The 18,867-nt window shown below is 49.6% G+C and overlaps 6 protein-coding genes across 6 annotated transcripts; 3 read left to right on the top strand and 3 right to left on the bottom strand.

Moving 5' to 3' along the window:
- Window positions 1-1,354: 1,354 nt before the first annotated feature.
- Window positions 1,355-3,806, bottom strand: N7537_007015 (SWI/SNF chromatin-remodeling complex subunit SNF5; the record flags this gene model as incomplete). The annotated part of the gene is made up of 2 exons (XM_056898072.1): window positions 1,355-1,759; window positions 1,815-3,806. The coding sequence occupies 2 exons, from the start codon at window positions 3,804-3,806 to the stop codon at window positions 1,355-1,357; spliced, it is 2,397 nt and encodes a 798-aa protein (XP_056753857.1).
- A 912-nt stretch (window positions 3,807-4,718) lies between these two features.
- Window positions 4,719-5,588, bottom strand: N7537_007014 (endonuclease/exonuclease/phosphatase family protein; the record flags this gene model as incomplete). The annotated part of the gene is made up of 1 exon (XM_056898071.1): window positions 4,719-5,588. One exon carries the CDS (start codon window positions 5,586-5,588, stop codon window positions 4,719-4,721), a length of 870 nt encoding a protein of 289 aa, XP_056753856.1.
- Window positions 5,589-6,664: 1,076 nt separating this feature from the next.
- On the top strand, window positions 6,665-8,209 carry N7537_007013 (curved DNA-binding protein (42 kDa protein); the record flags this gene model as incomplete). Its single annotated transcript, XM_056898070.1, has 5 exons — window positions 6,665-6,692; window positions 6,829-6,912; window positions 6,968-7,072; window positions 7,149-7,961; window positions 8,022-8,209. The coding sequence occupies 5 exons, from the start codon at window positions 6,665-6,667 to the stop codon at window positions 8,207-8,209; spliced, it is 1,218 nt and encodes a 405-aa protein (XP_056753855.1).
- A 1,277-nt stretch (window positions 8,210-9,486) lies between these two features.
- Window positions 9,487-13,173, top strand: N7537_007012 (putative PHD finger domain protein; the record flags this gene model as incomplete). Its single annotated transcript, XM_056898069.1, has 3 exons — window positions 9,487-9,544; window positions 10,144-11,752; window positions 11,811-13,173. The coding sequence occupies 3 exons, from the start codon at window positions 9,487-9,489 to the stop codon at window positions 13,171-13,173; spliced, it is 3,030 nt and encodes a 1,009-aa protein (XP_056753854.1).
- A 551-nt stretch (window positions 13,174-13,724) lies between these two features.
- On the bottom strand, window positions 13,725-15,648 carry N7537_007011 (uncharacterized protein; the record flags this gene model as incomplete). The annotated part of the gene is made up of 8 exons (XM_056898068.1): window positions 13,725-13,852; window positions 13,923-14,460; window positions 14,526-14,720; window positions 14,789-14,969; window positions 15,026-15,096; window positions 15,147-15,213; window positions 15,270-15,435; window positions 15,489-15,648. The coding sequence occupies 8 exons, from the start codon at window positions 15,646-15,648 to the stop codon at window positions 13,725-13,727; spliced, it is 1,506 nt and encodes a 501-aa protein (XP_056753853.1).
- A 220-nt stretch (window positions 15,649-15,868) lies between these two features.
- N7537_007010 (dolichyl-P-Glc:Glc1Man(9)GlcNAc(2)-PP-dolichol alpha-1,3-glucosyltransferase ALG8) lies at window positions 15,869-17,781 on the top strand (the record flags this gene model as incomplete). The annotated part of the gene is made up of 6 exons (XM_056898067.1): window positions 15,869-15,945; window positions 16,110-16,188; window positions 16,254-16,447; window positions 16,511-17,004; window positions 17,065-17,204; window positions 17,254-17,781. 6 exons carry the CDS (start codon window positions 15,869-15,871, stop codon window positions 17,779-17,781), a joined length of 1,512 nt encoding a protein of 503 aa, XP_056753852.1.
- Window positions 17,782-18,867: the final 1,086 nt, after the last annotated feature.

The raw sequence follows: 18,867 nt of genomic DNA, 5'->3' as shown, positions 1-18,867 counted from the left end.
TTCATGAACCGCGAATCTAAGAATCTAAGAGTTTAGGATGATTGGTGCGGGGAAGTGGGTCACTAGTTATTAGGGTTTAGTGACTGGCAAACTGGGGGAATTATGCGGGGAAATAGACTGAAGCTTAACCGTTTGTCAGATGCTAATATGAATGCTATGAAGTATATTCGAGAATAGAAATACCGATGACAAGACCTAGGCCGGAAACGGGGAGATGGCGGGAGTGAAATCCCTAACTCCGCCATAGACCTGGACCTGAAACTCTATTGGGAACGCGATACGATATGCATTCAGTGCCACCGTGGGGTGGTATCATAAGGTGTACAAGAAGCAGGCGGGATCAAGATTTGTTAAAATCGTCATGAAACATTGTAAAGTAGCTAAATGCCTTGACGCACGCCGTGTTTGTCATACTGTCTCCGCGGGATTTTTACAAAGTTGTTAAGACGTCCTGATCCCAAGCGCGAGCTTTCTCCCCGCAGGACTTGGTTGGTGCTCACACAAGGCCCTGTGGCCTGTAAATGAAGTAGATTATTGGTCCCTATCATATCCGGGCGAGTAAGTTCGTTCGCACGTTCCAACGATAGCAAGTGGATCCCGGAATCGTGTGTCCGCTCCGCTCCGTTCCGCTCCTTGTTTCCGCGATTTCAAACCTTCCAACAGGGCCCGCTTTCAACGCCTATCTAATAGCTGATAAATGATCTATATATCACGTGGTTAAACTGTTCTATCTTTGCCTTTATTTTTAGGTCATAAAAGTGGGTATCTAGTTATATCCATACGCTCACTAAGCGCAGTCTGAATACTTAGTGAGTGTACTCGTTGGAAGGAAAGGGTATGGATTGAAATTGAAAGAGCGAGGAGAAAAGGAGGGATAAGAAATGAGAGATGGATAGATCAGATAAGTCCTGGAGCAAACAGGATTCAGGCAGTTACAGACGGGAAGAAGGCTTAAGGTTCTTTAAGGGATACAAATAGACTGACAGTTTCGGTTTTGATATTACTCCTGCTAGGTCATTCAATAGAAAAAGATAGAGATATTTACTAAAGCTCAAACCGTCTCTCAAACTGCTATTACACATGGTTCAGCGAAGCCAGAAAAAAAAGACAAACACCCCCGAGGAAACATTAAGCGCCAACAGAAAGGATAAAGATAGATCGCTTCCGGCACTAAGAAACCAAAACCTATGCAAGACCAACACGAGTGGGAGTGGAATGGGAGAGAGTTCTTGAGTATGAAGAAGTAGATGGATTGAATTGATCAAATGTGTAAAAGAATATAAGCGATCTGAAAGAGAAAGTGAGAAGTAATCACACAAGACGCCGTTGTCATCACTTCATGAACGAAATTGACTTATGGCTGAGATCCACTAGCAGGAGAGGGAGAGGCATGTGCTCCAGGGACTGTGGCAGTCCCGAGAGCTGGACTGGCACTCGCGCTTCCGCCATCGCCAGCTGTCTTTGTGAGGCGCTCTTCAACCCGCTCCTTGTGCTGTCGGTTACGGAGATGGACTTCAAAGTTGTCCACTGTCATGCCCGGGCCGGGGGTGTACAGCTTTCCGGGGCAGTCGTGGCAGCGAATACGGGGGAGGTACTGGTATTTGATATTTTGGCCAGCCTGGAGGTTGTTGGGATTCGCCACGGGGGCCAGGGTTTCGGTATCGACGGCGGAATAACGCATCACACCTTCAAAGGAATCGTTGGGGTGGGATTGTTTCAACTTGCTGAGACCGGCTGCCAGCCAGTTGGGTGGTGGGGGCTGCATAGACACAGGGTCAGCCATGGGCCAAAAACTGGGGTTAAAATCTACTCACGCCAGAAACACCAGGCTGCGGAGGGTTAGGTGCATCAACAGCACCGGTTTGTTGCGGTCGCGGGGGAGGGTGAAGTCGGGACTGTTTATCGGACGGAGGTGCCATCGTGCGAGATGCTTGCCCTGCACTGGAGTGGGCGGAGACAATGCGCCTTCCGTTCCTCAGATCGACTAGCTTGTCACGCGAAATTTTAAATCTCACTATCAATTTATCAGGGTCGTCCACACTCTCTTCTCGGTATTGTTGTCTTCGGGCCGAGACCCGGGGCTCGTGATACACCGGCTCGGGGGTTGCAGATTGTCCAAGGCTGGCGCGAAGCGCCGCATGAGCTGCAGATGCCGCACCTCTCATGCCTCTGGTTCGAGCAGTGCCCTGCGCGAGGTTGGGCCCAATTGCAGGAGAGCCAACAGAGGAGTCGTCACTATCAAAGTCGTCGGAATCATCATCGCCCCGGTGTCCAGTCATTCCACGACGACGGCCGGAACCGGTACGTTTAATCACATTGCTTTCGTCCATAGAGCCGACCGAGTTTGGTATCACGGATGAAACAATCATGGTGCGAATCGTGCGTTGACGGTCCTTGAGATCTGGCAAAGCAGGTCCACCACGACGGTTAATTGACCGTTTCTGGCGACGTTGCTCTCGGGATATTGAAATTTCGGTACGTTCAAGATCTGCCTCATTCAGCTCATAAAGATAGGGCGTATGCTCTTTGGCAGATTGGTATGGTCGGAAGGCAGAAGCCACAGGGGTGGGGAGGAATGAGGTGTGGAGGTCTGGGTCCTCGATTGGACGGCCATCGAATGGGTGAGCGACAATGTACAAGGATTTGGTGAAGAGTTGGGACTGTTCGCGGATCGAATGGGCGATGGCGGTAGTGAATTCACCAGAGAGGGATAAATCATCCGTCATGCATAATGCGAATTCTTCGGGAGAATTATTGGGATCATTGATATCCCACTCGAACTGGTCGATGAGGGTATGTTGACCAATGGTGATGTTGAGCTTGACCGAAATGCGCATCTCGTCGTTTTTGTATGCGGTGTAGGGTAATTGGGGATCAAGAGGGTCTTCGTGTATGTTAAGATGCGGGTAATAGTCTATTACCTGCTCCTGGATGCTCTGGGAGATCATTCTCGTCAAAGGGACCGAGCTCTCTACCGCGAGACCCAGGTCTTCAACCAGCTTCTCCGCGAACAAATCCGGGGACACAACACGATCATGAAGGTTCCACGTGAAAGTATCGCGGATCTTGACCTTTTCCCAATCAATGTCCAAGCGAATAGGGACCAGATCTTCCATCTGTTCGTTCTGCGTCTTTGCGTCACGTCGTGAAATGCGTAGTTCTCGCGTCTTTCTGTTTCCGGGGCGGCGTCGATGGGTTGGGTAGAGAAGTTGCGGGTGTTGATTGCGCATGTCAGTACGGGGGTTTCCAAATCCCTCATAGCCCACACCATACAATGCAGCTGGGTTTAACTGATTATCGCGTCGTACTGTCAAATAAAAGTCGCGTTCCGCTCGCTTATTCTTTTGTAATTCCTGACTCGGGTTTTGCCAGGCAGCTGCGGCCGAGTGCTGGAATTCGCGATCAACGTACTGCTCTAGGAGAATCTTGTCCAATGGCGTTTCGCGGGCGCGTACGGCCATGGCCCCAGAAACCTCTGTGGATTGAGCAGCAGATCCATCACGAGACCTCTTTCTTGCGGAACCATGCGTCCCATTTGAACGGGTCGTGCCATTGGAGACCTCACTACCGGGGTCTGACGAGGCTGACACCCCAGAAGCAGCTAGCATAGCCTTTGCGCTTTGCTTTCCCTCTGCAATTGTATCTGGCGTGTGGCCATTTGTTGATCGGCTGGTCCCAAGGTCGTTGCTGTCTAGGACTTGGTCCCCTGTGTCCGACGCGCCAGAGCTGTTCTGGGCACCTGACTGAAGGTCCCCGAATGATTGCTCTGAGGGCAGTGAGCCACCCGTCACTTCAGGGGATGGCATTGTGGATGGTCTATAGAATGCGAAACGAACGTCTGATGTCACTCGTATGATCTTCGAAGCTCGGAGTGGCTCTCAACGCGACAGGGATAGGTTCGGGTCGGTTACCGTAGCATTATGGGATGGAACCTGTTCATCCGATTCAAACCATGATTAGCAAGTATTTCAGAAGTAGGGTACACTATCCATCACCGTCGCGACCGTGCATCCAATGTCATCTGGGGGGATGAGGTTGATGGATGGACGTGTCGCAACGGGCGCATCTCCCGAACACGCCACAGGTCACCAGCTAAGGGTGTGAAACGGATTGAACGGGGATAGTGTAGTGAAATCATAGACAGGAAAACCAAATGGGAAGGAATATCGAACATACCAGGGCCGAAGGGGGAGAGAGCTCTTGCCGATGTTCCTTGAATGGACCAGTCGGGAGTACCAGCGCAGAATCCGCTCCGGATCTCTTGGGGCTAAGTCAGCTGACCTTCTTCGTCAATCGATTGCGATGATCCCAATGGACGTGATTCTTCCCTGGAAGATTGTTTTGAACTGGGGAAGTTGTTGCAGTTGTGTTTTTTTTAAAGCCGCGGTGATGGTGAAAGAGGCAAAGGAGAAGGAGGGAGAGTACCCGTTACAAGTGTCCGCACCCGTCTTAAAACAAAGCAAAGAAACGCGCCATTCACTCTATATGTCCAACAACCATAAAGGAATTATAGATTAAAATATACTACTACTTTGAAGGTATTTTGAGGTTATTCCCAATGCCCATTTATGGGATCCAGACTAACCTATGACCCCATTTAACAATTTTACATACCATCATGTGACCCACGTGTGTATTACATAATGTAACCTCCAGGGTCCACGGGTATTCCGAAGTCATATGGTCTAACATTGCCATATGTAAGTACCTATTCGGTCTTAGAGTGTCAAATCCACAACAACAGCACGGTGATCTGAGCACAAAACACCATCGTCGAACCAATTTCCTAGCACTGCATGGCCAACGACTGCCAACCTCTGGCCGTGAGTCCCGGCAGGTCTCACCAGAACATAGTCAATACGCGAGGCTGGCTCATCCTCGTACCCAAATCCAGTCCAAGTAAAGTTGTTACCATATCGCTCCGAGCTGTCAACTTCCTTATATACATCACGCAAGCTTTTTGTCAACTCTTGGTAAGCTTCCTGGTTCTCTTCGCTGTTGAAATCGCCGGCCAAGAAAGTACCCGAGATGAGCTTTGCGAATTGGTTCTGGCTGTATTCGGAAATCTTCCCGATAATGATACGTGCAGCCTCGAAACGAGACTGAGATCCCTGATCATCAAGGTGGGTGTTCATGGCAAGGACCGTGTTCTGACTAGCTCGATGAGTGAAGACGCCAATGGTAACAATGCGGATGGAGGCTGCGTCCCAACTCTTGGATGGCGTTTCCGGTGTCTTGGATAGCCACACTGTCTCCCAATGTAACAGCTCCCAGACTGATGGTCTGTAGATGATAGGGGAGTATTCCCCAGCCTCGTGACCATCGTCTCTACCAACGCCAATATACTCCCATTCTGGTGCTTCGGGCTTTCCGTCCTGGTTCAATCCAGCCAGAATATCACCAAGTTGATTGTGGAGAACTTCTTGTAGGCAGATGAAGGTTTCTCTGCAATGACGAGTCTCATATTCAAATTCATTTAACAGCAATTGTTTGCGATCAGCCCAGGGTTGTTCGCCTTTGAAGGGAGATGAGGTCGCATAACGGATATTGTGTGTCAAAACCCGGATGGGCAGTTTTGTAGGACTCATAGCGTGGAATATAAAATAAGGATCAAACTACTAGTAATGGTATAAGTGCATTCATCGATATCAGGTTTACGACGAGTGAGGGGAATGTTGCAATGCCTCGGGTCACCACGGTGCCTCAGGCAATACACAATCCTAAAGGTTACCTAGGTACATGTGTTGTACCAACGTAGGTATGTTACAGAGTATTTTTTACCTATTTCAAGTTGTCCTCTGTGTAGGCACTGTACCTTTCACGGGTATTACACCGTTGGCGGCCCGATCTACCCTTCTGGCCACAACGCTATAGGATGAAAAGAAGACATCGAAAACATGAAGTCTTTCCTTTGGTTTCATCTTGAGCCAACTATGCATCCACTTTGCTTTTAGTATCTAAGAATAAACCTCTGCCATCCTATTGATATAGGCTGGGTTCATATCCTCGAGTCGTTCGTAGTTGAAATATATCTGGGCTTGTTTGGAATACCGGGTTTGAACCTGTTAAATATATCCATACAATTGCATATCTTCTTTCATTGCACTAATCAAGATCTAGATGATGCTTTATTCCAAATTTCTCGATGACCCTCGGATAGCAAGGATCGTAAATTTCGAAGGATGGAAAGCCCGGTTACATTGACGTACTGCGTAAGGATGTATAAGAGGGGAAACACCGGTCAGGTGAGGAGAAGTGACAGGGGATTGGAGTAGACTGGAGGGTCTGAGCGATCCTGGGTTTGTGGCGAAATCCGGGGTATCAGAAGAAAAATATACGGTCTGTACAGCAAAATCAACTCGAAATCTAGCTAGGTATAAAATAGAATACATGTTCTCTTGACTGAAATCAATGGCGTAGCTCAGTATGAAGTCAAGAGATTGCCATGACGTCTTCGGCAAAGCCCTAGGTGAGAGGCCTGAAAACTCAGGCGACCACCACCCAACCCCACCAACGCTAAACGCCCTCTCGACGCTTTGCACACGACTCGATCTCGATCAATTCCTCTCCTCTAGCTTCACACGGATTTACAATCCGAACACTTTCTCGAAACCACTTGCATTTACTTGTTTCTTACAGCTCTACGAGCTCCATTCACTTCACAATGGCGGAAGACAAAGCACCCGAGGTTGGTATGTAGACTTCATGGAAAGCTCTGACGTTTGTGGGCACCGAGTCCAATATGGGCCATGAGCTCGCTGGCACCCACCACAACAAAGAAAATATGTTCGGTTCATAGGCCATGACTAATTATGCGATTATTTCTAGATTACACCCTCAACAACCCCGATACCTTGACCAAGTACAAGACCGCTGCGCAAATTTCTCACAACGTCCTTGACGCTGTTGCCGGTTCGTTGCGCAAGAACTTCCCGCTATCTCACTTTGTGATCTAACGTTTAATTAGCTCTTTGCGTGGAGGGAGAGAAGATCGTCGAGATCTGTCAGAAGGGTGACAAGCTCCTCGATGAGGAGATCACCAAGGTCTACAAGGGCAAGAAGATTGTCAAGGGTTGGTCCACCCCCCTCCTCTCTACTCCGTTGGTGGCAGAAGAACCACATGAACTGATCGTAACATGTAAATTAAGGTATCTCTCACCCCACTACTGTCTCCCCTAGCTCCTATGTGACTCCCTACACTCCTCTGGTGTCCGACGCCGCTGAGGCCGAGATCACCCTGAAGGCCGGCGAGCTCGTCAAAATCCAGCTCGGTGCCCAGATCGATGGATTCGGAACCATCGTTTGTGACATGGTGGTCGTTCCCAAGAAGGACGCCCCCAAGGAGGTTGTTACCGGGCGTGAGGCTGACCTCATTCTCGCTACCCACTACGCCAACGAGGTCCTCCTGCGCCTCATGGTTCCCCAGGGTCTGTTGGCCCAGGGTACCGATGAGGAGAAGAAGAAGGCCGCGGCCCAGAAGGCTCCTACTCAGGCCTACATGTCTTCTCTGCTCGAGAAGATCGCCAAGACCTACGATTGCAATGTCGTCGAGAACACCACCAGCTGGATGTTCGGCCGCAACGAGATTGAGGGCGAGAAGAAGATCATCCTCTCCCCCGGTAACGGTGTCCGCGGTGATGGTGTCCCCGAGGTCGGCGAAGTTTGGGGTGTTGAGGTTGGCCTCAGTCTGGGATCCGGCAAGGTCAAGAACCTCGACCACCGTGCTACCCTGCACCGCCGTACCACCACTACTTACGGCCTGAAGCGCCCCAGCTCCCGCCAGACTCTGTCTGAGGTCGTCAAGAAGTTCGGTACTTTCCCCTTCAGCTTGCGCCAGCTTGATGACGAGAAGGCTGCCAAGGTCGGTGTTGTTGAGTGTGTTCGTGGCGGTGTCCTGCGCCAGTACGAGCCCGCCGGCGAGACTGACGGTTCCCCCGTCTCTCGTCTGCTGACCACCATTGGTACGTGCCATTAACTTTACATGGAGATAATTTGGACCCATAAGCTAACCCCACCCACAGCCATCACCAAGAACGGTCTCACCAAGCTCGCTGCTGCCAAGCCTGTCGATGTCGAGCAGATCAAGTCTGACAAGAAGCTCGAGGATGAGGAGATCCTCAAGATTCTTGAGCAGCCCCTTGCCCGCTCTACCGGTAACAAGAAGAACAAGAGCAAGAAGAAGACCAAGACCACTGGCGGTGAAGAGTAAATATGAGTCAATGCTCTCAACAAACTTCCCCTGGTCATTATTTTCATGCAATACACTTTGATATAGTGTAGGACTATTTGTCCAATCTGAATGCAAAACAGATATCCAATGACGAGCCTCACTGCAGGTCATACGAAATCTATCCAAAAACAAAAGAGAAACACCTGATTTTTCCAATGACATGCGACAGGGCTGGCAATGCCAACCCATTTTTGGAAACCTCGGTATATACTTTATCGACGAGCTGGGAGCTGGGAGATCTTCTTGTGCTTTTCCCTGGAGGCCTGCCTGTATGTAGCAATAGGAGCAGACTCTACGGACCAAATCAAGACGTTGCCAGTCTGTACTCAGATGTATTGTAAATCTACATGGAGACGTTCTATTGAGACAGTAGCCATTGTAGGCCTCTTATCACTTTCATATATGCTTGTCCGTGTCGAATCTCAATCTGTAATTTGTTCGAGGCAGCTTGTTGTTTGAGGAAAAGATCAAAACTAGATTCATATGCAGTTCATCGTCGACTACTCGATAAAAGGACAATGTCCAAATATCTGTAGGCAAGTAATCCGTGGCCTTCTTTCAGAGTATGTAATAGTAGGACACTATCCTAAGCTATCTAGATGATGTCTGTCTAGTGTTGGCAATCACAGGAAACCAGGCTGTCACAACTTGCTGATCTGTGTAGAGTCTCGGTGCAGCAATATAATCAGGATCTCCATCTCATTCTTGTTGACTGCTGAATCCCCAGATACACAATGGAACCACGGCTTTCGGGATATCTGGAGAGTATATCCTATCCTACAATCATTTCCCTGTGAGACCCTCGTACAATAGCCAATTTATATCCGTCTCCTGTGGTCAATCCAGAGTCTGTCTACATGCATGTAGGCCTGATGGATTGTCTACACAGCCAGATTAGGTCTAATAGAGCTAAGGCTAAGCAGCCATTGAAGTTTTATACACAGGCAGACTCGTATTCTCAAATTATCAATAGATGAATCGATCAATATAAAAGCTATTGTTCTCTGTAGGCATCCTCAAAGGAGACACCCTGGTAGCACGGGGTGTCGAGGTCAATACGTGACATGTCACCTGGACTATTGTTTATTCTATTATGCCCGTTTGCACCCTTCTTAGAGAAAACAGCCTTGACCTAAAAGGGAAGGTCCCCCAGTCTCGCAGAGTATTTATGTCCCTCCCCCTCCCCCTCATCTTCTTCTTCTTTTCTTCTCTCTTCTTCCCCACGTTCAATCCATTTCGCTACCTTCAGGTTAAAAATGGACACCGTGCGTGCCGCTGTGCGGCGCGTCTCAAAGCGTCTTCTCAACAAGAAGAGTAAGTGATCATCCTCTGTCTATCCCAGTCCCCTCCCCCGGTATCCAGTCACGTCTGTGACGCGGATGTCGCAGTCTCTCTCAGTTCAAGCTGGAAGATTACCCCATGCCATGCTCCTCTGTATCATGCTTCTCCTATCCCATTCCCCAGTCTCATGTCCCCATGTCCCTGCTCCTGTTGTGACTGAGGTGCAACACCTCATCTCTCATCTGTCTCTTGACCTTGCAAATTTCTCAGGCAAAGATGAGTTGGCCTTTCCATGCCACTTCTCTCATGTCATTAATTGCCTTGCCATTGGCCCAGTCACTTCTAAGACGGGATGTGCTCTGTCAGCTGGTTCACTGAACACTGAGTGGATGAGACAATATACTCCCCTTCCTCCCACCAGATTCGCTCACTTCTATTATTGAACCCACTATTACCTTTTTCTCTCAATTTCATATGAATGATTCTTTCTCTGTCTATCTCACTGATCTGGTCATTGATCACTTCTAAGATGAAGGAGATGTTACATCCTTCAGGTGAAAATGGGACATTTACCCCACACTTTTCTTTTACTTACTTCCAAGATGAGAACAAACACTGACTTTTTCAAATAGCAGAAGCCGAGAAAGCTTCCAAGGAGAAGCAACATGCAGCAGCTGCTGCTGCCGAGTACGTTGACTCCAAGAAGTTAGGGCATGGAGCGCGTGGCACTAACCCTACCAGGCCCCTTCCGCCTGCCCCTACGGGGTCCACTCAGTCCGAACGCCGTCAGGGCTCTTCCAAACCCGCGCAACGACGGAAGCTTCAGAAGAAGCCCCCGGGCCCTTCGAAGCCCACCCCCCAGCATCGTACAATGAGAGAGATCGGGGAATACCCATCGACCGTGGAGTACCGAACTGCTGGCGTGACTCCTCCTTCTGAACGAGCCCACCGCGTCGCGACCGAGCCGACCAACATCCCGCGCGACGAAACTGAGCTCCTTTCCCCCCTTAGCGGGGTTGAGAACCTGACGGCCGATAAAAGTCATGTTGAGGCCTTTGAATCGGAGGCATTTGCCTCAACCTCCAGCGGAGGCCAAAGCCTGGCTGATGAGGCCATTCGAACCATTACCACCCCGGCCGATGCGGCCACTCCTACCCTCCCGAGCGCGGACGATACCAACAAGTACGTCACAGCGCTGATGTCTCTTCCTTTGCACCCTTCCGACAAATATGATGTTGCCAAACTCCGGAACCTCATAAAGCATTCCATAATCCACGCAACCGAGAACGGCAACGAGCCGGGTGCCGTGGCCCTTCTTTACTTCTGGTCCAATGCTGTGGATGATGAATTCCAACTCTCTTTGGTCGCCAACATCGCCAAACGCGATACAGCAGACAACCAACTGCGACTTGCGCTCCAATCCGTCCTCAACAATTCTATTAGAGATGCCCAGAAGTGGTATCAGAAATACCTTCGCGCTACATCCAATGCAGCCGATATTCCCTCTCGCAGCGAATCAAGCCTGCCACCTGCCAATTCTGTTGACGCAGAGCCCAGATTCAAGATCTCCGATATTTATCGCGACACAAGTGGTCCTCGTGTTGAGGAAAACTTCCTGAGTGGTAAATCGAACACCGCTCCGCTCAAGAGACCCAAGAAGCCATGCCCAGTCAACGAGAATGCTTACAAACGTAAGCGCAAGTTGGACATGGATCCTGATCACGATGAAAATGTGCGAGCCGTGCGTGCTCGTCTTGAAGCAGAATCTTACGTGGACGTCGCAGTCCGGTACAGTAACATTCGTACGCCAATTGGCCCACCAGATGCCATTCAACACCCCTACAACAAAGACAACATCGACACGGGAATCGAGGGGGATATTTCAGCGATCAATGAAGCGATCTATCGTTCGCGTTCCCTCCCTCCCCCAGGTCCTATCCCTCCACCAAGTTCTCTCCCTCCCCCAGGTTCTATCCTCGATATATCTCTTGTCAAGGGTCCGGAGCCCGAGGCTCCATCTGTTTATTCACCATCTGCTTCGCTTATCGGTCGCAAGACTGGCAAGCCCGTCTCACGACGCCAGAAAGACAAGGCCAAGGCCCCTGAGATCCCACAGCGCGCACGGTCGCTCTCTGTTGACACCACGGTCTCCAGTCTTTCTTCACTCTCAAATTCTGCTTACTCGGTCCGATTTAACGACTGGTCTGGCGGCCATGAAGCACGCCAAATGCCGAATTCTATGTAAGTGATTTCTTGGCCTGACTTGGTCAGTTCTATGTGCTAACATGACACCTCACAGTGAACCCCCCGACAACAGCGATGATTGCCACCAATGTGGAAAAGGTGGCGATCTACTCTGCTGCGACACATGCATCAATTCGTACCACTTCGAATGCTTGGATCCTCCCTTGGATCCCAAGAATCCTCCACAGGGAGAATGGCATTGCCCCAAGTGCTCCATTCGCAACAGTTTCTCTACCTTGATCGCCCACTCCAAACACTACAAGAAGACAGAGTTCCAACTTCCTCAGGACATCAAGGAACATTTCCACGGAGTTGATGAAGGAATTGTGTTTGATAATGACTATGCCCGGAATTTGAAGCATCAACGCTACTACAAGGCCGCGCCCCACCTGCCACGGCTGACTAAAGCACCCAAGCAGGACGCCGCTACCGTTTACGCGAATCCCATGCTTCTCCGAGAATATGACAACAAGGGAGACACCATCCGTTGCTCCAAGTGTGGTTTTACATCCCAAGGTACACGTCCCATTATTACTTGCGACTACTGTCCCTGCCGCTTCCATCTGGATTGTCTTGATCCTCCCCGCGCACATCCCCCTAACCCCAGAATCGGGTGGATGTGTCCTAACCATGTCACTCCTGACGATATGATTGCCACCAAAGAGATTAATGGCAGCAACGAGCGTACGCGCCGTGTTCGCCGAACCAAAAACATGGCGTACATTGATTGTGACATCATGATTCCTGACGACCCAAATCAAACTCTGTTTGACGAAGACTGGCGAGAGAAGAGAGCCCGTTTCCTCGGAGGCGATGTTGTTCTGAACTTTATCACTGCTGTCAAAGATGATCATCACGAACGTGAAAATGAGTATGCCCGAGCTGTCGAGCGAAAGTGCTTGGATTTGACCAAGCAACTCACCAATGAATACCTCAACCGTGCTGAAACCGCCGGGATCACCAACAACATCACACAGAACGGTCTTCCTGCGGAGTTCACCCAGAATGTTTCTTCCGCTGTTAACAGCATGATTGCCGGCGCTCCTGTTTCCACTCATGACTTTGACGCTGCCGCTGCCCTCCTCAGCATGGCTACCAGCCAGCCTCCCCTTGCTGTCGGCGAAGGTCACATCGCCGAAGCTGCCGGGCCTACCTCGCCCGTTGCTCAAAAAACCTTGTCTCGCATCGATGAGGAGTCCACCTTGGGCTCATCTCACGCTGCGACCTCCCCTCCCCCCGACACCTCCCACCCCCCTCCCAAGGCATCCTCCGATGCCGAGGATGAGGAGTCCCACCACGCGGGCTCCGAACTTCTCCCGCGGATCCCTGTGTTCAATCGGAACAAGCGATCCCGCCCCGATGATCAGGGATCCGCGGGAGAACCGGCGCAGAAGCGCCAATACACCAAGTCCAAGTGAGGGGAGCCAGCAGGCTCCCCTCAATTCAAAGCGCGCATCAAGGACCCCGGCGTTTTGAATTGTGGATTTGAATTTTTTTGTTTTTTAAATTTTTTTTCGATTTTCGCGATCGCCGGGATGGCGATCGTCAAATTTTCTTGAATCTGTTTCTCCGGGCTGCCCGGCCACGCCTTTGTTTTTCTTTCAATGTTGTTTTATCTTTGCTTTGCTTTTTTTGTTTTTCAAAAAAAAAATGCGCGTGGTCGGGTGGCTCGGAGAATGTGTACGATAGCATGGGCCAATGGCCAAATGAATATTTCTCATTTCACTTTTCTCTTGTAAATCTAATTACTCTCAGAGAGTTTTCATCAACGTGATAATATATTCGTATTCTACATAACTTCCTCTGGAATAATAGATCCTGGTGGCTCGACTCCGGGCAGAGCACACTGGTGAATATTATGAATATAACCCCCCACACCCCATCACAGAATAACTCAAGGCAACAGCGACACAGATTCAGGTAGGACAGGGGGGGGGGGGGGGAGAAGGGAGGGACAGAACGGGGACACCTAAAGGAACTTCTTGGGCATGTTGGCCCGGCGACGCTTGTAGATGACGTAGGAGATCACGAGGACCACCTGGAACGCGATCAACAAGAAGATGAAGAAGCCCATGCGCGGACTAGAGGCGGTAATGACTATAAGACGAGAGAAAATCAATTAGCAAATTGAATGGATGAGTCATCTGAACAAAGCAAGGGGACTTACCACTAAGCAGGTGGCCCTGCAGGTTCTCGCTTAGGCTGAGGTGGGAGGAGCGCAGCGTCTCGTGGAGCTGGTTGAACCGTCCACTGTAATCCTTGCTCTGTAGATCGGTCTGGAGGGCTTGGAGCAACTGCTCAACGCGCGAGAGTCGGCTGTCGAACTGGGCGAGCTGGCGGTCTTGGGCCAGGGACTTCTGAATAAGTTCTGCGTGGCGCTGATCGGCCTTCAGGGCCTGGTTCTGCAGTTCCTGGAGGATGGTGTTGGTGGCCTTGCCGGCCAGCTGGATGCGACCGCTGATGTCGACGATCTGGGTAGCCAAACTGTTCATCGTGGCTTCTGTACCGGTGTTGGGTACGGGTTGAGCGGGCCGGTTAGGAATTAGATTGCGGATTGGCTGCTGGGGGGTGCTGCCTTGGTTGGAAGGGATTGTCGAGCCTTGGCCGGTGACGGACTCAAGGATGAACTTGAAGACCTCGAATGAGTCTGGGTTTTCGGGAGTGGCTGCTGTGATGCCGAAGGTGTTTCCAGCGGGTAGGACGACCTGTTCAGGTTAGTATGTTTAAGATGGCTGCGGTGCGATGTCGGCGGGATGTCGTGTATACACACCTTGTTGGTTGAAAAGCAAAGCTTGTCGTCAATGGTGACTTCAAAGATGGAGCTGGTGTGCTTGAGCTTGACAATTGATGGACGGCCTAAGTTACGGTAGGAGTAGTCGCAGTGGCCAAAGGCTAAGGTGTCCGGGCTGTTGTGGCTTTTGTAATCGATGGTACCGTCATTCAGGAATCCACGGACACTTCCACCCTGTGGAAGAGGTTAGTAATAGTAATTATCAACACGCCGCGACAATACACGATGGGGCCAATACGCACTCTTCCACCATGCGTATCAATTACCAGAGCAAAGCCGTCGAACTGGCCGACAGTATAGATGCTCGAGGTACCAATACGGGACTGGCCGTCCTTGGTATACCACAACTGCAGGATTCCACCCGCTCGTTCAGGTCCGCTTGCTCGGAATTGGAACTCTGCCGACCATTCCGACTGAGAGACCCTATACCCATGTTATTATCCGGGATTCGGTATCACGCTTTGAAGCCCTTCACTTACGGACTTTGTGCCCAAGCTGATCCCCGTGTGTTTCCAGGGTATGGTGGCGTTAAGATGAGCTTGTCTGATAGCTAAATGGCTGTTAGCTCGGTTCGGCCATAATCCCAGCAGACCGACTCACAACTTGCGGTTCATGACCCTCTGCTCCAATTGTCCATCCGGGGATAGAGTCTCGGGTTGGTGATATCCTGGTCTGAAGTCAGATAGCCGTAACCCAAAGACTGTACACGGATACTGTACTGACGTTTGACCAGCACCGAAGCTTGAGCTATCAATAAGCTGGGCTGCAGCCCCTACTGCAAGCAATGCCAGTGAAGCTAATGTTCTCATCATGTTGTGTGGCTTGACGTTTGGCGAACTCGATGTTGATGTAGAATTCGCGAAAGTTTCACGGAAGTTTTGCGCAGCAGCTATCAGCGGTTGCTATTAATTGAGTCGCGTTCAGACTTCCGATTGCAAATACTAGAGACAACACTAGTGGTGACCCAACCGACAACAATAGCAATAACGCAGAGACGGGCCTCTTTTGCAATAACAGCAGCCGATGGCGAGAAATCGATAAAGTGATGGAGCTGTACACTGTTGAGAATCGTGTGGCGGATTCCGACGTCTGTGAAGTCCATACGGAGAGAGTGTCCCCTTTTGACGTTGTATGCTTTGTATTGACTATCTGTCCTTCTGCCCAGGTGTTTCGCTCCTGATTTGACCTCCGATCTCCGCATCTGGTCACGTGTCCTTAAATAACATGCGGAGGAAGCTACTCGCTCCGCCGATTTGCGCATTCTCGCGCCTTGTGTCTTCTCGGCTTTCAACATCGCTGCACCATCATGCGCAGGAGCTCCAATGGCTGACCTATACCCTTCATTGGCGCAGTGCGCCATCGTTGCAACTGCCTTCAAGGTGCTACTCTTCCCCGCATAGTAAGTCCCGCTCATTTCGGCGCAGCAAAAAAAAAGATCGGGAAGGCAACAATCACTGCAAAACTGCTGCAAAAAAACCGCAAAATTGATTCAAAAGGTCCCGGCAACAGGACATTGGGGGTTACGAAATGAGTTTTGCTAACATGCTTTTCCTTGTGTTGCAGCAAATCCACCGATTTTGAGGTCCATCGCAATTGGCTCGCCATCACCCATTCTCTCCCCATCCAAGAATGGTACTATGAGGTATGTTCAGGTCGGGCGCATGATTATTGGGCAATTATTTTGGATATTGACTTGGGCTGGTCTAGAAAACTTCGGAATGGACGCTCGATTACCCACCGTTCTTTGCAGCCTTCGAGTGGCTGATGTCGCAGGCTGCTGCATACGCAGACCCTGCGATGTTAATCGTAAAGAACATTGGTTATAATTCCTGGCAGACTGTCTACTTCCAAAGAGCAACTGTGATATTGACGGAGCTGGTTCTTGTCTATGCGCTTAGTCGGTATGACACTCGATCTTTTTTTTTTTGGGGTGATGCAATGAAATTCTGACAGTTATTCGATAGATTCGTCAAGTCCGTTCCTCTCCCGAACAAGCAGGCTGCGCATGTAGCCAGTCTTTCCATCCTACTATCCCCTGGTCTCCTCATCATCGATCACATCCACTTCCAATACAATGGCTTCATGTATGGAATCCTGATCCTATCAATTGTCCTCGCTCGCAAGCAGTCGACTCTTCTGTATAGCGGTATCCTCTTTGCAGCGCTGCTATGCATGAAGCACATATACCTCTACCTCGCTCTCGCCTACTTCGTCTATCTGCTGCGCACCTATTGCCTTAGTATCAAATCAGTTTTCCAGCCCCGATTCGGTAATATTTTCAAACTTGGATTTGGCGTGGTGGCCGTTTTTGCAATTGCCTTTGGCCAATTTGCGCAATGGGGACAATTGCTGCAACTCAAGGACAGGCTGTTTCCGTTTTCGAGAGGGCTGTGTCACGCGTACTGGGCGCCAAATATCTGGGCGATGTACTCCTTCGCTGATCGAGCATTGATTTCCCGTAAGTAGGCTCTACCTCCTAGCACACACGACATATGAGCTTATCTGACAATCTCCACAGTTGCTCCACGGCTAGGGCTTCCGGTGAACACTGATGCTCTGAACAGCGTCACCCGAGGACTGGTAGGAGACACTTCTTTCGCCGTCCTGCCAGAGGTTACAAAGGAGCACACCTTTATATTGACCTTCTTGTTCCAACTGGTATGCGTCCCTTGTCCTGTGCCTCTGGCCCTGTCTAACAATTGTCTAGATTCCTCTTGTCAAGGTCTGGTTCAACCCAGGCTGTTGGGACACCTTTGTCGGTGCGATCACACTCTGCGGCTATGCATCATTCCTATTCGGTTGGCATGTGCATGAGAAAGCCATTCTCCTCATCATCATTCCATTCAGTCTCATCGCCCTCAAGGACCGTCGCTACTTTAGCGCCTTCCGACCTCTGGCGGTTGCGGGCCATGTCTCACTCTTCCCGCTGCTGTTTACGGCCGCTGAATTCCCCCTCAAAACTATTTATACAGTACTGTGGTTGGTGCTGTTCCTCTTCGTCTTCGACCGAGTCGCACCTGTCCCCGAGCGGCCCCGAATTTTCATTTTCGACCGACTTTCGCTGCTTTACTTGACCATTTCTATTCCTTTGATTATCTACTGTTCCCTAGGGCACCAACTGATCTTCGGATGGGACCGGCTCGAGTTCTTGCCATTGATGTTCATGAGCAGTTATTGTGCCCTCGGAGTTGTCGGAAGCTGGGTTGGGTTTATGGTGGTTTATTTTACAGCTTAGACCTATCAAAGTAGCTCAGGTTACAAAATTGTCTTGTTTCTTTAGCTATCAAGGATGAACTACAAACTTCTTGAGGTCATTTTGGGGTGACCTTTGGGATTCACTATAGGTGTAAATATTTGCATTGTTTGCTTCCACGTGGATAAGACCCACGGATCATGGAGTCTATTCCCCCACTAGTCCAAATCTGGTTAGTTCCCTTTCATCCATGGTTGGCCTGCAGCCAAATGCAGGTCAGATAGAAACATCGGGGAAGAATCTGTTTTACATTCTTCTATTCTAGGACTGTATTGGAAATGTCTGTGTAAACATCGAGTTTTTTTATTATTTCTTTGATTTAAATGTTGGCCTGGGTAATTGTCTTTCCATGAAAATTCATGTTCACGACAGATATATATTTCCGCAAGTGATGCAAGTTCTCTTCGATCATGCATTTCGTGCAGGTGCTTCCACTTATTGGTGATTGATAAGTTATTTAAAGACGACTTATGGAGCAAAATTATAAGTAACCTAGCCTAAAAGGAGTAAAGTAAAACATATGAGTGGTGGCTTCAAACTCCATATATAGCATGTTTGTTATTCACGTCTAGCTGCGGATAACCAAACAACCATAACAACAGGGAATCATGACCCATAAAATCGAAGCTTATCAACTTTAGTAAATGTAGATTTAGAGTACCCCTTACTCAACAATAGACATCCGGGTGGCCAATGCGCCTGTGACACCGTGGCTGAAGGTGTATCAAATCTATATTCCAATCATAGCTGCTTGCTTTAGAGTCATAAGGGTGATATAGAGTTACAAATTGGCGTAGGATATAGGATGTGCATAGGTGCATACAAAGCTCTTTGATAATCCCAAATTGTACTTTTAGTGGAATACAGGTATCCTCAAAATAGGTCTTGAAATATGATTACCCAGGCAGATGACTGCAGTGCGAAGAACAAATAACACTTGGACATTAAAAGCCAAAGAGAATGTTGTTAAATAGTTGGTGTTTCATGCTAAAAATACAAACAAAGCTGGTGGTTGACATGGTCCCGGTAGTTCAAATTGATTGTTCCGATCTTAGCCCGGGGTGACCA

This window comes from Penicillium hordei, assembly GCF_028827395.1.
Source record: "Penicillium hordei strain IBT 12815 chromosome Unknown utg000003l_segment0_segment0, whole genome shotgun sequence".
NCBI lineage: Eukaryota > Fungi > Ascomycota > Eurotiomycetes > Eurotiales > Aspergillaceae > Penicillium > Penicillium hordei.
This window is presented reverse-complemented; position numbering and strand designations above follow the sequence as displayed.